Source organism: Lontra canadensis, unplaced genomic scaffold (assembly GCF_010015895.1).
Source record: "Lontra canadensis isolate GAN:19392208 unplaced genomic scaffold, GSC_riverotter_1.0 scaffold125, whole genome shotgun sequence".
NCBI classification, from domain to species: domain Eukaryota; kingdom Metazoa; phylum Chordata; class Mammalia; order Carnivora; family Mustelidae; genus Lontra; species Lontra canadensis.
In genome coordinates, this window is record NW_022631119.1 from 2,413,816 (window position 1) to 2,428,922 (window position 15,107).

General features: G+C 55.0%; 3 protein-coding genes across 8 annotated transcripts; 1 reads left to right on the top strand and 2 right to left on the bottom strand.

The window, feature by feature from the left end:
- Window positions 1–304: 304 nt before the first annotated feature.
- Window positions 305–1,186, top strand: SDHAF1 (succinate dehydrogenase complex assembly factor 1). The gene has a single exon (XM_032841977.1). The coding sequence runs from the start codon at window positions 408–410 to the stop codon at window positions 762–764; it is 357 nt and encodes a 118-aa protein (XP_032697868.1). The 5' UTR covers window positions 305–407; the 3' UTR covers window positions 765–1,186.
- Window positions 1,187–5,231: 4,045 nt separating this feature from the next.
- SYNE4 (spectrin repeat containing nuclear envelope family member 4) lies at window positions 5,232–9,610 on the bottom strand. Of its 3 annotated transcripts, none has more exons than XM_032841794.1 (9): window positions 9,210–9,610; window positions 8,984–9,117; window positions 8,644–8,794; window positions 8,053–8,196; window positions 7,660–7,839; window positions 7,324–7,572; window positions 6,326–6,439; window positions 5,547–5,602; window positions 5,232–5,454 (listed from the first exon to the last, which is right to left on the bottom strand). In XM_032841794.1, the coding sequence occupies exons 2-9, from the start codon at window positions 9,106–9,108 to the stop codon at window positions 5,277–5,279; spliced, it is 1,197 nt and encodes a 398-aa protein (XP_032697685.1). In that variant the 5' UTR covers window positions 9,109–9,117; window positions 9,210–9,610; the 3' UTR covers window positions 5,232–5,276. The 3 variants fall into 3 exon arrangements, with proteins under 3 accessions (XP_032697685.1, XP_032697684.1, XP_032697681.1); XM_032841793.1 differs by having other exon boundaries at window positions 7,645–7,839; XM_032841790.1 differs by having other exon boundaries at window positions 7,324–8,196.
- A 5-nt stretch (window positions 9,611–9,615) lies between these two features.
- ALKBH6 (alkB homolog 6) lies at window positions 9,616–14,738 on the bottom strand. Of its 4 annotated transcripts, none has more exons than XM_032841797.1 (7): window positions 14,671–14,738; window positions 13,826–13,904; window positions 13,441–13,509; window positions 11,879–11,939; window positions 11,385–11,536; window positions 11,070–11,186; window positions 9,616–9,996 (listed from the first exon to the last, which is right to left on the bottom strand). In XM_032841797.1, exons 2-7 carry the CDS (start codon window positions 13,892–13,894, stop codon window positions 9,733–9,735), a joined length of 732 nt encoding a protein of 243 aa, XP_032697688.1. In that variant the 5' UTR covers window positions 13,895–13,904; window positions 14,671–14,738; the 3' UTR covers window positions 9,616–9,732. The 4 variants fall into 4 exon arrangements, with proteins under 4 accessions (XP_032697688.1, XP_032697686.1, XP_032697687.1 ...); XM_032841795.1 differs by having other exon boundaries at window positions 14,646–14,714; XM_032841796.1 differs by lacking the exon at window positions 14,671–14,738 and adding an exon at window positions 14,021–14,542.
- Window positions 14,739–15,107: the final 369 nt, after the last annotated feature.

Consider the following 15,107-nt stretch of genomic DNA (forward strand, 5'->3'; position numbering starts at 1 on the left):
TCTTCTTCCCAGTGCCCCCGCGCCTTGGGGGGGTACAAAGATTCCAACCTCTAGTTTCCCCGTCTCCCAGGACCCCAAGAGTAAGGTCGGGATCCTGTCTCCTCCGGACTCAAAATCTTAGTTGGCGCCCCTGACAACCCCTACGTTCGTGTTCCCAAACCCGCAGTCCTCTCAAGGACACAGATTCCTTGCGGGGCAGGCCTATGAACCAGCAACTCCGCCCCTGAGCAGCAACATTATGGCGTAACTACATCGACAGCCAATGGGAGAGCAAAGCAGGAGGCGGAAGTTTTGGAGTGCGCGGGCCGGAAATTCCCGTTGCCCGGCACAGCCACTTTTCTGAAAGGTACCGCTGCGCGGCTGTTTGTGCGACGTTACCTGCGTGCGCCCTCAGTCCAGCTGCTGCCATGAGCCGCCCCAGCCGGCTGCAGAGGCAAGTTTTGAGCTTGTACCGCGAGCTGCTGCGCGCCGGGCGCGGGAAGCCGGGCGCCGAGGCGCGAGTGCGGGCAGAGTTCCGGCAGCACGCTTGCTTGCCGCGCTCCGACGTGCTGCGTATCGAGTACCTGTACCGCCGCGGGCGGCGCCAGCTGCAGCTATTACGCTCCGGCCACGCCACGGCCATGGGTGCCTTCGTGCGCCTGCGGGGTCCAACCGAGGAGGCCAGCGGCGCGGGGGCCCCAGGGACCCAGCCTGACAATGCTGGTGGTCCGAGGAACCCCCTCAACAGCACGGGGTCACCAGAGAACCCTCTCGATGGGCGGTGACAGGCCGAGGAGCTCACCCGGTAGCACAGGGGAACCGAGGACCCGCCTGACTGCGTGGGGGAACGGGGGAGCCCATCTGACGGAGGGTGAGATGTCTTGAGAAGACCAGCTGGGTGGATTGGGGGTGTCGGAGAGCCCTCCTAGCGACGTGGGGTCCTAGAAACCCCCATGATGGATGCTGACAGATTCCCGACCTTGCCCGATCCATGATAACGGGTCGAACTTCCTCATTAGGTTTGGGGCGGCTTGGTTGCCGGCTGGCTGAACTGTGACAAGCTGAAAGCTACTTACCTGACCGCTTGGGGAGCCAGGACGCCCGTCGTCGGACAGAAAGAAGAGACACCCTTCTCTTGACCCCAGGCTCCCCTCTCTTTTATGTAACTCTGAGAAGAGCATACCTTTTGCTGAGAAGTTTGGGAAGACACCCTCACCTGATGGATGGTGAGAAGCCCCGAATCCCCCTTTGGAAAACTTTCTTCCCATTAATTGCGGCAGACTGGGACCTGGGAGGAAGGGGCTGGGGTATCTTACCCCCATCTGATCAACTAAAGACCCCTCAAGACCTATACTTGGTGATTCTAAAGGGGAACCCTGACTCCTGTGCCCTTCTCTCAGGACTGTTGGAAAAAAAAAAAAAAAAAGAATAAAATCGGGGCTGTGATTACTTTCTTGTTGGTGGTCTCAAAGATTTCACATGTTTGGAGATTTTTGAAAGGGCCCTTACCAAGAAGTGACCCTCTGGGAGGAATAGATGTGGAGAGATGTCTCTTCCTCTCTGGAGCCCTCTAGACTAGCAGATTGGTTGAAAGCAATCTAGTTCTTGCTCCTGGGCAGCTCCTTGAGACCCACCCTGATTTGACCCCAAAGAAACCCCAGTTGACTCCTTCATAGAAGGTAACGAGGTAGGAGAGAAAATGGTGGCGTTGGGGAGGCCTGGCTGGTAACCCCTGAGGCAGTACTAGGGACCTCAAACGTGGCTAAAGAGTCCAGCCTCAGCTACAAGGCCCTGGGGCAGTGGCGGGCGGGGGGGGGGGGGGAGATGGGCAGGGGACATGGACCCATAAACCCCAGGCATACTTCCTCCATATCCCTGTATTAATCTTGCCTAGACATTCTCTGGGGTACTGCACTTTGCAGCACTGAACTCTGTTCACATCCATGTCAGTTACATAAATGGAAAGAGTGGAAAGCAGATGAATTCTTAGCAAATGCAGTTGGGAAGAGGAGGAGACCCTTAGGAAAGAAACCCAGACTTCCGACTAAAGAGAGGATATAGGAGAAACATGACTGCTCTAATCCCCATGGGCGTCACAGGTGCACAAAGAGTTATAAAGTGGAGTTGAAATTTGAGGAGTTATAAGGAGTTTCCCAGGTGCTGGGTTGGGCTTCTAAGTGGGAGGACCGGTGTGGACAAAGTTCTGGAGGGGACAAAGGGCAGAAATGCAGGATTCCAGCTGGGGCTTGGAATCTGTGTGGTTTGCACACATGGCTTCTGCCTCAGCTATCTTGGCTTGCTCATCTCTCTCCAGCCTCAGTTTTTTGTTTTTGTTTTTCCATCTGGGTGTTCTTATTAATCCTGGCCTGATTCCATCTCAGTAAAAGCCCAAGCCTTGAAAGTGGCTAATGGAGTCCTACCTATCCAGCCCCACAGCACTCCCCTCTCCCTCTTGCTTCCTCCTGGCTCCAAGGATTTGAGTCCTAAAAAGCTCCAGGATGGGAGTTTCTGGTAGGGCTGTAGGCAGTGAACCCCACTGGGGCTGGGTGACCTGAGTCAGGAGGGGAGACATTCTACCCAGGTGCTATAGATGAATAGAGTTTCTGTGGTAGAGAGAATGAGGGAAGGGAGTGCCTGATTGGAGGGAGGAGGTTGTAGGTCATTGGTGTTTAAGAGCAGGAACCCTGGTACTGCAATTCCTGGGTTTGGATCCCAATCCCAGCATTCACTGATTTTATGATCCTGGGCCTGTGATTTAACTAACCTGTTTGTTCCTCAGTATCCTTATCTGTGAAATTGGGCATCGTAATAGGGCCTCCCTCACGTGGCTGTTAGGATACAGTGAATTAAACGTGCTGTGGCAGCAGGTGATGTCCCAGCTTCGTGACCTCTTGCCTACTTGGTCCACTTGGGGCTGAAGAAGTGGGTTCCCAGGAGACGCCCAGCTTCCTGCCCTAAGCAGCTGTCCCAAGGGGCCAAGCCGGTGACCATATATGTGCATGAGGTGAGCCAGTGGAGCCTTGGGGACATCTGGGAAAATCACAGTACCTGAGGAGGAGCCACTAGCCACACCAGCAAGTTACACCACTTTTTTTTTTTTTTTAAGATTTTATTTTAAGTAATGTCTACACCCAGCATGAGGCTCAAACTTACAACCCCAAGATCAAGAGTCATATGCTCTACTGAGCCAGCTAGGTGCTCGATGTTATCACCACTCTGGCTCAGCTCCCTCCCTCAGACAGCACTGGACCGTCCTGGGTATGAATGATGTGGGGGAATGACTAGGATTTTCTTGACATCATGAAAGTATTGTGATTCGATTTCAAAACAATCCTGATCCGGAGATGTTCCACGAATTGCTCACGAGTAAAAGGATCTAGGATTGGCTTCAAAGTAATCTAGGGAGAGGGGAGTAGGTGCCTGGGAGAATTAAAGAGGATTAGCTCTGAGTTGATAATGACTGGAGCTCACGATGAGTCCATGAAGACTTGTAATGCTGTCCCTTCTTCTTTGGTAGTTCAAAAAGTTTCTGAATTGAAGCTGGCAAAACAAAACAAACTCTGTTGGTCCCCAGCCTAACTCAGCTCAGAAGTCCTCACTGTGGTCCACAAGGCCTCACCTGATCTGGCCCCATCACCTCTCACCTCATCTCCTTCCATGCTACCCCCTACCACTCATGGTCCAGCCACACTGGCCTTCCCCCTTGCCTGGCACACTTCTACCTCAGGGCCTTTGCACTTTCTCCCTCTACCTGGAACACTCTTCTGCCAGGGCTGCACTGTCCAGTATAACAGAGAGTGACCTGAGATTTGAGTATTTAAAATGTGATTAGGGGCCATCTGGCTAGCTCAGCTAAAAGAGCAGGTGACTCTTTTATCTTGGGTCCTGAGTTCAAGCCCCATGTTGGGTATAGAGATAACTTAAGTAAATAATCTTTAAAAATGTGATTAGGGGAAACAATGTAATTAGGGACTAAGGAATTGTGAAAAATTTTATAAATGTTTTTTGACTGCCTCTATTCCCCCTGAGAGCCTCAGTTTCCTGTTCCATTAAGTGGGGACACACCATTGGGTGGTCGTGAGCATTACAGAGGAAGGTGTGTTTAGTGCACATCCAGGTGCCTGGCACAGGGTTCCTGCCTCTGTTCTTGAGTCTAGTTCTGTTTCTCTTGTCCTGACTGCATAAACTCGGAGGAGGGGATGAGCTTAGATACCTGAGGCTGAGGACCGGACGTCAGGACTGAGCCCTGGCAATTCAGCTTGGTGTCATCAAGACCCCGGGGAAGGGGAATGTTATGGGCCTACACCGGGGAGGGCCCAGCCTGGGAGCCTGCCATGTAGCGTACTTAAGTACCTGTATGAATACCAGACAGGGGCTGTAGCAGGTGTCAGCAGCTGGCCCACGTCACCTGCATCCTTCCCGTACATACAGCTTCCAGGGGCAGACACCTGTGCCTCTTTGCTTGGGGAGCCTTAACAGGCAGGAGAGGTGGGATGTGCTGGGAAGTTCGCATCTCCAGAACAGTCCCTAACCGATGAGACACGGAAGCTGGCACATAAATGCCACAACTTCTTCACCCTTTGGGTGGGACTACTCTGATTGTGTTCCAGACTTTCCAAGGGGCCCCTAGTGGGACGGAGCCCCAGATGCCCAGCAACCAGCCTTTCCTGGCTCACTCCCCTACTCCCCTATCAATCTGCCTAGGGGGGGTCACCCCTCCAATAAACTACTTGTGCTTGAATCTTTGTCTCAGGGGCTAGGGGATCCCCATTAAGATAGGGTGATTCATTCTGTGTTGTACACTCAAAGCAAAGGAATCTGCTGAGTGGGCCGTCCAGACATCAGAGCTGTATCCCAAATTCTGAACTCACACACTCAGTATCCTCGCACATTCTGGTATGGTCTGAATGTCTGTGTCCCCTCAAAATTCATATGCTGAGATCCTAACCTCCAATGTGATAGTATTAGGAGGTGAGGCCTTCAGGAAGGGATTAGGTCATGATGGTGGAGTCCTCATGGAAGGGTCTTTTAGAGCCCTTAGGAAAGAGAGCTCCCTGCCCCTTCTGCCATGTGAGGAGACAGCGAGAAGGTAACCATCTGTAAAGCAAGTAGCAGCCCTCAGCAGATACCCAATCTGCTGGCACCTTGATCTTGGACTTCCCAGCCTCCAGAATGGTGAGAAACAAGCTTCCATTGTTTATAAGCCATCCAGCCTGTGATTTTGTTAACAGCAGACCACGCGGACTAAGACACATCTTTGACAGTAAGTGTTTATTACATGCATCTGGGCTACGTACTCAGATTGGAGGAGGACCATTGACATAGCTGAGCACCAGGTAAGGTGTCCCGGCCAGTCGGGCAGAAGAGCAGCAGGACCCCCCTGATGGTGGCAGGAGCAATGTGGCACCCACCAGGAGAAGGAAGAGGAGGAGGAGGAGGAAGATCAGCAAGTGCCTGGATGCAGGAGGAGGGGCTCTGTGAAGGGAAATGCAGTGTTATGTGCGTGGTGCACTGCCACCGTAAACCCTGTACCCCACACCCCCAGACCCACTTCCCAGGCATCTCACCCAGGGTCTACCTCCAACATCACGCCCTGGAGATTGGGAGATGCTCCCTTCTTGTCCTAAGAGGGGACAGCAGCCAGCAGCAGAATAGATGGAAGTAACACTTAGTCTGGACTCTTACTTACTACTACAGACCTACAGAGCTGAGCTTTTTTTCCCCTCTCCTGGCACCCCCTTAACCCTCAGGACCCAACCTGCATGGGCTTGGAATATCTCCAAGTGGGGTTGATATCTGTGCCTGCCCTCCATCCAATCTTCTTTTCCTGATAATAATGGTGGCTCAATGTACAGGGGATGGAGGGCATCCTGTCTCCCCACCCTCAGGTCTTCGGACTCTGGAGTAGCTGACCCCACACAACTCCCACTTCCATGATTGGGCATGTGAGCCTAATCTGGCCAATGAGAGCACTCCATCGGCTTGGCCACTGTGATTGCTTCCGGGTACAGGTCATGACCCAAGCTGGCCACATGGGAGTCAGCCCTGGGACTTTGCTGCCAGTAGGTCAGTGGCACTCTGCTTCTCCTTGGGTGGGTGAACCAGTGGGACATGAGTGTTTAGCTGCTGGGGCCGCCATAAGCTGAGAAGGCAACCACCTTGGAGAAGAGCCCAAGAGAGGGAAGGACAGAGCCCTAATAGCATCCAGATCTTTTCAGAAGCACGCGGACTTTTCACTTACATGAAAAAATAGCATCCTTTCTCTTGTGTAATTCAATTTGGGTTAGGTTTCTGTCACTTGCCATCAAGATACCCAACAGATAGCCCTGGCTGAGAACCTGCTCACCTGAGACTTCCGGAGCAGGGAACATCTTCGTTGACCTGCCAAATGTTTCCAGTGGCTGAAGCCCGACATGAGCATGTCTTGTGGGGAAACTGAGGTGTGGGGTCCTTGGGAGAACTAGGGACAGACACAAAGTTGTGCAAGGGCCAAGATAGGCTTGTCACAGATGAGATTCTGGGGGATGAAAAAGATCTCGAGAAGCAAGGAAGAGAGGGGCAGAGCCGAAGAAATCAAGAGAAAAGAGACATTATTTATTCATTCATTCAACAAATATTTAATGAGTACCTATTACATGCCAGGCACTGTTCTAGAATCTGTACACAGGCAAAATCCTAGTGTCCATGGAGCTTATTCCAGCAGAGAGAGACCACACATGAAGAAATAAATGTACAATGTCAAGAAGTGGTAACTGCTGTTAGGAAATAAAGAGGTTAAGCACTGATCATGTATGGAAGTCAGGGCAGGCCTCTCTGAAGAGGTGACATTTGGGAGGGGTGCCTAGCTGGCTCTGTTGGTAGAGCACGTGACTCTTGATCTCAGGGTTGTGAGTTCGAGACCCACGTTGGGCATAAAGCTCAGTTAAAAAAAATTTTTTTTTTAATAAAAAAAGGTGACATTTGTGGAGTGACTGGAATGAAATGAGGAGATGAGGGGGGCATGAGTCTGGGGGCTTTTGAGATAGGAGTGAATTTGGGATGTTTGAAGAACCAGGAGACTAACGTGGCTGCAGAGGGGAGAGTGAGGGAGAGCGGAGGAAATGAAGTGCAGATAGAGACCACAAGAGGAAACAGAGGTAAAGAAGACACAGAAACCGAGAGAGGCAGGGGGAGGGAAGGAGGGAGGGAGGACAACATTGAAATAGCAAGAGAGAGACACTGAGAAAGACTGAGGGAGAGACAGAGCCACAAAGACCCCCTTGAAAGGGAAGTACCCTAATAAGAAACACAAAGAGGTGTCCTAAAGGTGCCTGTGGGGGAGGGGTATCCCCCAACTGCTCTCACCTCAAGGCCTTGTCCCCTGTCCTGGGGGCCTCTGTGACCACACAGCTCACAGGGAGCCTCTGGTGTCCAGGCTGTCTTTTGCCACAAGGGCCTGAGGCCTCCAACATCCCCTGCTGGGTCCCACTCCAACTCTGCGGGAGTGGGGTAGCTACTGGGTGCCCAGGGCCCCCAGACCCCACCAGGTCCTGGCCCATCCAAGTCCCCCTCGACTTCCAAGTCCTGATCCAGTGGGCTCGCCTCCTGAAATACCTGGTCAGAAGACAGAGTTATGGGGGGTGTGGACTCGGTACCTGGGGCAGGTGCTGCCAGGGCGGGCCATACCAGGCTAGAGCTGACCAGCTGGGCCTGCAGCCACCACAGTCGCCGAAAGATGCTGCCTCGGTGGGCTCTGAGGGCTCTCAGGACCTGCTCCAGGGATGCCCGGGCCTGAGGTTCACTCCGCTGTGCCAGCCCCTCACTAAACGCCAGGAGGGCATCTATGCGCTCAGCTGCCCCACGCAGGTCTGCCTGGAGGGCCTGGGGACACAAGGTTAGACACCACCCCCCACCCGTATCCCCACACACCCAGAGCACGAGAGATCTGGGACCTGGAGTTACGTCCCTTCTCAACTTTCCTACCCAGGCATCTGGAATGTGGAATAAACCCATTTCCCACCCCAGGTAGTTGGCACCCATTCCTGAGGCCCTGCTCACCCTCCCACATCTTCCCACAGGTGGCCCACTGCCCACCTGCAGCTGGCGCATCCTGCTCTGGGCTGATGCCCAGGGCCCCAGGCCTCGTTCTAGGTCCCGCAGCCGGAGGCCCAGCCCCAATAGGCATAGGGCTAGGCTGTCCTGCTCAGCCTCCAATACCTCCTGGCCAGAGCTGAGGTGCTGGGGAATACAGGAGACTGGGTAAGGGCCAGGGGCTAACCAAGACCTTGCCCCTACTCCCAATGCCACCCCTCTGCTGTCCTCCCATCCAGTGTCCATCTCTGGGTCTGCACCAGAGCAGCTCCCTCCCTGGTGGAACCAGGCCTGAAGACCTCTAAGTTCAAAGCCTTCAGGTTTCCAAGACTCCTAAAATTGTGGACATTTGGGGTCTGGGGGCCTGGACAGGGAGGGGTGATAGTGCTGGATCTCCCCACAAGGAATGGGGCTGCTCCTGGGTCAATGATGAAACAATTCTCTCCCAGTTGGTAAAATCATGAAAATCATTTTCTAGAGCATCCCTACCCCCTCACAGATTGCCCAATGCTTTTCCAGAATCATCTCATCCCCAGATTCTGGGTGGGAGGAAATGGGGGGCTGGCCCAAGGGGCCTGGATCACCTCAGCTTACCTCACAGTGTTTGCCCCCTGCTGCTTCCTCACTGGAAGTGGGTGTTGGCAATCTGAGGGAAACAGCAGCAGGCTCAGTGTCCCCCAACCCACCCTGGAGATGTTGGGGAAGGTCCAAGGAGTCTTGCCCCAGTTTCTGGGCCTGGTCTGGTCTGGGAGGTATGAAGCATTGACAGGCCTCTGGGTGAGTCCCAGTTATCCACCCAACCCTACCCCTGGCCACAGCTCCCTCTGCCACATCCCTAGGTGATCATAGCCACAGTACCTCGTAGCCTCAAAATGCCTCTATTTTTCTGCCCCCACCCTTTAGGGACCCCAGTTGCAAAAGCCCCAGCCCCTACCTGAGTCTCTCCTCAGAAGCGGGGCAGAGGGTGAATCCAGCAATGTCCAGTTCCCTGGGGGCACCAGGGGGGCGGTTGAGGGGCTCTGAGGGGGGTCTAGGACCCAGAGGTGGAGGCAGGGCCATAGCTGGGAGCCTGGGGATAGAGTCAGTGAGGATCCCCAGTGAGAGCCCTTTTCCTGGTCAGGGGTCTCCCCCCACCCCCAGACCTCCTCAGTAGGACTTACCAGGCCTGAGACAGCCAGAGGCCCAGGGGCAGGCTCACCTCCACCTCCTAACCAGCAGAACCTGGACCAGCTGGTAATCTGAGGCCTAGCTCAGGTGACGGCAGCACCGTTTAACTCCTTCCTCCCCAGCCGCCAGTTAGCTGAACCTCCCAGGCTCTCCCCATTCAACGCACTTAAGGGGTTTCCAGATAGAACCCTGACCTCTCCAGAGCCCTGGATTCTGCCCCACTTAGGGACCATATATTTGACCCCAGGGCCCACACCATCCAAGGTCCCCGACACAGTGCCCCTCAAGAACCCACGCATCTGTCCCCCGCCCCAATCCAAAGCCAGAGAGAGATTTTTGTTGGTTTATTTGAAATGGGACCTCTTCCTATAGTTTCCACAAAGTTACTGGGGGTGGGGGGAGGAAAACTCCGGGGGAGGGGAGGGAGCCGCCTCTGCCCCAGGGTTCCAAGGTCACAGGGTGGACGCTGTCAGGCCGAGGCGGAGAGCCCGGGAATGCAAGCCGGACGGGCGCTGGTCACTTGCTCAGTAGGAGGCCGGTGCGCAGCACGCGGGGCACGCGGCGAATGGTCAGCGAGACGCGCGTTCCGCGGACCAGGTTGGTTCCGGGCTGCGCGGATGGGCAGGCAGCGGCGTTGGGCGGCAGGGAGGCGGCGTCCAGCGCGTCTACGCGGGCAGCTGCGATGCCGTGGAGGAGGCGCGTATAGGCGGTGCCACGGAGCACCAGCAGGCTGCGCGGTTCCAGCAGCAGCGAGGTGGCTGGCCGGGGCGGGGACCGGGGCTGCGGGGCGGGCTGAAGGTCAGCGCGTCCCCGGAAGTCAGGGGGCTAGCGAGCTAGCGAGGTTAGCGGACTTGAAAGGTTGGCGGGGGGGGGGGGGGGGGGGGGGGGCGGTCAGTGAGTTCCCAGGGATCAAGGCTGAGGGGCGATCAGTGGGTTCCCAGGGAGAAGCTCTGGAGTGGAAATCCTATGAGACTCGGTTAGTGGGCTCGAGTGAGGGGCAAGGACCAGCAAGCAGTCCCTGGGCCGGGGGCGGGCAGGAAGTTGGCTGCAGCTTGGACCCAGGGATCAGCAGGCCTAGGACTCTGGATGGAACTGGACTAAGGGCTTGGCTGAAGGCAGGACGGTGGGGTTTGGGATGGTGTTACAGTGAGCTGGGGAGGAGCCAAGGTGTGGTCTGGGCCAGTCTGCAGACATCAGGATGTTTGAGGACACCCACGCAGTAGAAGGGGGTGTCAGCCTACCCAGGAGCACCTAGGGGTGCAAAGGAACAGCAGGGCTTGGGGTGCCCAGGGGAGTTTATGTGAACGCTGAGGTATGGGAAATGCATTACTCAGAGAAAGGTCAGGGAAGCTGCTGTCACCCGCAGCCCTCACAGAAGGGGGTCAGTATATCTGGGGGTCCTTGAGCAGCGAGTCATGGGTTGAGGCCCCAGGGGGAATCTGAAGGTGTCTTACGAGGCAGACCTACACTACTGGAGTGGCAGAGAGGTCTGTGTTGGGGTATCTGAGGGTATCAGTGTGTGCTGGAGTACTCGGGAGTCCTGCATAGGGTATATGGACCCCGGGCTACTGGGAGCACTCTGAATGTGTGGGGCTGGGGGAATTGTAGGGCATTGGGGCATCCATTTAGCAGGTAAGGGTACTGGGTTGTCTGGGTACTGGGTATTTCTAGGGCACCCTGCAAATGGATGGGACCGGAGTCTGGGAGGATGAGGATGCATTCCATGAAGGGATGGGGGAAGGCGTCTGGGAGAATATCAGGGGTACCCTGCAGGCAGGAGAGACTGGGGCCTACTGGAGGATGTGGGATGTCAGAATGCCCACGAGTGGCTGGGGCAGTGTCTCAGGGCCCACCTGCTCTGCAAGGTCATCATCCTTTGGCTGCCGCGGCTCGTAGAGGTCCAGCATGGTGTGGGAGCCCAGGCTGATGGTGCTGACGGTCGGGTAGTAGAGTGGCCCGTCCTCGTGGGGCTAGGGAGTGGGCACCAGGGCTGGACAGGGCAGGAGTCCACACCCCCCACCCTCTGGGGCTCAAGGAGGGCGCCCCTGCTTGGGATGGGTGTGCTGAATGCCTGGTTGGGGTATGTGGTTTCTTAATGAGTAGAGGTGGGTCACCATGACACCCTGCCCCATGGAGGTCTGGGGGTCGGGGTGAAGGCGTGTGGTTACCATGATGCCCTCCCCAGGCAGATACTGGTTCACAAGGACGTGGTTGGCTGGGAGACCCCCAAAAAGGCTGAGGTCAGATACTTTGTCCACGTAGCGCTGGAGCCACAGAGGCAGCCGCTCAGGAACCATCCCCCGGGGATGGGGAAGCCCACCTGGGAGAGGGCAATGGGGTCCTGAGGACACCCAACCGAGGAGCCCTGGCACCTGGAGTCCCCATTAGGAATACCCCAGGGGTTGGGAGCACTCTGACCCTGGGGAACCTCTGATGCTAGAGATCACTACCCACTGCTTCCTTCAAACCCCTGGACACTTGGAGATACCCCCAACTCATCAGGAAATCCCTAGTCTATCAGAATCTCCGCTCGCCCCCTCAGAATCCTCCTGGCCCTTGGAACCCCCTGAACCCTCAAGAATCCACCCAGTGTCACCAACCTGAGCCACTTGCCCGAGCCTACATCCCCAAATTACCCATGCCCCCAGGCAGGGACACTTACCCCAGTTCTGTAACTTCCTCCCAGAGAGCTGGGTCCACTTTGGCTTTGGGGCATTGAAGACCTAGGAGGTGGGGAGGGGTCAGTCCTGTTTCAGGACCACTCTGATTCTCCCACCCAGACCAACATAGGGCCCTCTACCTGGGCTGGGGGCGGCGGGGATGGGACATCTCAAAAGTCTGTGGGATTCTTCTCTGAGACAGTGTTCCCAGGATTGTGTTGTTTGCTTTCGATCCTGTGATTACTAGGATCAAGAAAAAGAAACCAGAGCTACACAATCGTGGTCTGAATCTACTCAGAGCTCTGGGCTGGATGGGGCTCTTTTAACCCAGCAAATAGTGTGCATGCCATAATTTCCTGAATCCCAGGCTATCTCAGCACAGCCCGACTTCTGGAACCTCTTCGTTCCTATCCCCTGGGGGAGGAAATGTGCTAGGCTGGGCTATCTCAGTGTGGCAAAGAGAGTACTTTGAAAATTCTCCACTGCCAAGATCCCAAGGGTCTAGAATGGGCAATCTCCAAGATAATGTACTCGATAACCTTGTCATTCCTTTCACAGTTATGGCGCTGGAATGGGCTACCGCAGCATAAGAGTCTGTGTTCTGTGGGGCGCCTGGGTGGCTCAGTCGGTTAAGCATCTGACTCCTGATTTGGGCTCAGATCATGATCTCAGGATCCTGAGTCAGGTTCCACGCTCAGCAGGGAGTCTGCTTGAGATTCTCTCCCTCTCTCCTTCCTGCCCTGCATGTGTGTGCACACATTCACTCTCTCTCAAATAAATAATTTTTTTTTTTAAAGTGTCTGTGTTCTTGTAGCTAACTTATTCCTGGGACTCACACTAGACAAGACTACTTGGGATAGCACAAGGAAGACCTGTGCTCTAACTCAGGCTTTGAGGCTGCAAAAGCTCTGAGCTTTGTAAATTCTTTTTTCCCCAAACCTTAAGAATAGATGCAGAATACTGGGGCATCTCAGCACAGGTGATCTGTGTGCTTGGTGACCTTGTTCCCAAGACTCTGGGTCTACACTGAGCTATCTCAGCAGAGCGAAGAGTTTACTCTGTAACATTCTGATACCTGGGTTATGTCAGCGCAGAAATCTGAAACTGCAAATTCTTAATTCCCCCAACCTCAATGGCCCAAACTGGGCAATCACAGCCTATGTTTATAACCCGCTTTTCTCCATGATAGCAGGATTGGGAGAAATCTCAGCAAAAAGGGCAGGAGGTTTTTAACCTCCTTGTTTCTAGCATAAGGAATCTGTTTCTAGCCATTTCCTCTGTTTTGGAGGCTGGACTGGGCTATCCCAGCACAGGGAGTCTGAGCTGCATAACTACCTTGCTAAGTATCAGTTTGGTTTCCCCTAAGTCTTCTGGGTAAGGTTCTTTCTGACGGGCCCCAGCAGGTCCTGCAAGAGGAATAGGGAAGCGGAGGCATGAGTGCTGGGTGGCACTTTCCTTCCGGCCAGGATCATCACTGTAGCCTTAGGGGCTCTCACACAGAACCTGGAGATTGGGGAGGGACCTGGGAGGAGGGAAAAACAAACCAGAAGGGTGTTGTGATTACCTGTCGAAGCAAATACTCTTCCTCTTCCTTGGAGATGAAGTCAGGGACATAGTAGATTACAGGTGGTGCCTAGGATAGAGAGTCCCCTGAAGGCGGGGCCCTGAGACCCACACAGGAGCCCTAGTATCACTGAGCAGTTCCTTCCCTCTGAAGAGTGGGTCCAGACATTCCCAGACAGGCCAGGGCCTGACATCAAAGGACTAATGCCCATTTTGGGGGGTGGGAAGTGGGGGTGAGGGTAGAGATATATCCTGAGGGTAAGAATCAATTTGGAGGGAGGGAGCAGTCCCAGCCCACAAACCCAGGACTCAGCCTACCTCTCCCCACTCTTATCTTCCACCCGTTAGTCCCCACCTTCACCCTCTGCAATCCCAGTCCTGACAACCTGCTCCACCCTGAATGGTTCCAGGGCTGGGACCCTGGCGTCCTCATCCTCCATCGACACCAACTCCATGCACCCAGTCCTGTGGGGGAGGGGAGGACACTCTGAAGTCACCAAGCCTCCCACCCTCAGGCTATGATCCCATTTTCTGCTTTACCAAAGGCAGGGACTTCCCCTCAGCCCTACTGGGAAACTCACTTGGTTTCTAAAACCCGAATTCTCAGCATCTCAAAAGCCACCCGGACACAGTGAGTGCTCAGAAGGCTGCCCCGCTGCCCCAAACTCCATCCACAACGACCTCTCAAACTACACACATTTTTGCCTTCTTAAACTTCTCACAGAGAACATCCTCTGACCTCACTGGAAGCCATTCTCAAGAGCTCCACGACTTCCAGGGCCGCACCCCCAAAATCCCTTCAAACACTTTGAGACCCCATCCTAACAACTTCAGACTTGAAACCATGAGTCTGGCTCTCTAACAATATTCAAAGTCACCATGCACCCTCCTCCCACCTCAAACCCTTTCAGGTGCCCCACTCAACACCCATGTGCCCCCTCGTCTCCTAAGAAAGGTCCACCCTCAGTCTCCTCGGATCTCCCCATTCTGGACCCCTTCACACTTCTCCTCCCGAGCGCCCCTTCCCTGCAGCAACCTTGGGCCTTTAGTCCGGAGCCTAACTCCTCTCCAACCTTCTTCCCTACCCGAACCCCTTAGACTCCCCACCCCGAGTCTTCCAGAATTCCATACTCTGAGCTTCCCCAGGTCCCCGTTCTCAGCCCTCTCACACCCCCATCTCCGTCCCCAGCCACCCCCAAAACTGACCGTCCACCAGCGTCCCCTCCAATACCCGAATTAAACACACCCATTCCCTTCCCAGCCACTTCCGCCCTACGTTCCTGACGCAGGTTTCCTCAGACCAACGGGAACTCTCAAAGGTCCTAAGGGTCCGCCTCCCACCCAATCGGCGCTCTCACCCAACTTTCCCCGCCCCCCACCCTCAGTGATAGGCTGCACCTCCTGGCCCCTGAGCCACTGGGGATCCTTCGGAGACGGGTCTTCTGGCACCGACCAATCAGGCTCCAGGAGCCTACCAGTTCTCACTGCGGAGTGGCCCCAGATGCGAGGGGTAGCCTCGGAAGGGGCAAGATGGGAAGGAAAGCCGCACGAAGGAGGCAGGAGTGTTAGAACGACTTCCCGCAGGCTAAATCATTCCGTTCCCATTCCGTAGGGAGGCTAGATTGAAGGAAGGACTTCCTCTCTCGTCCTCTCCCAGCAAGGGTCCAA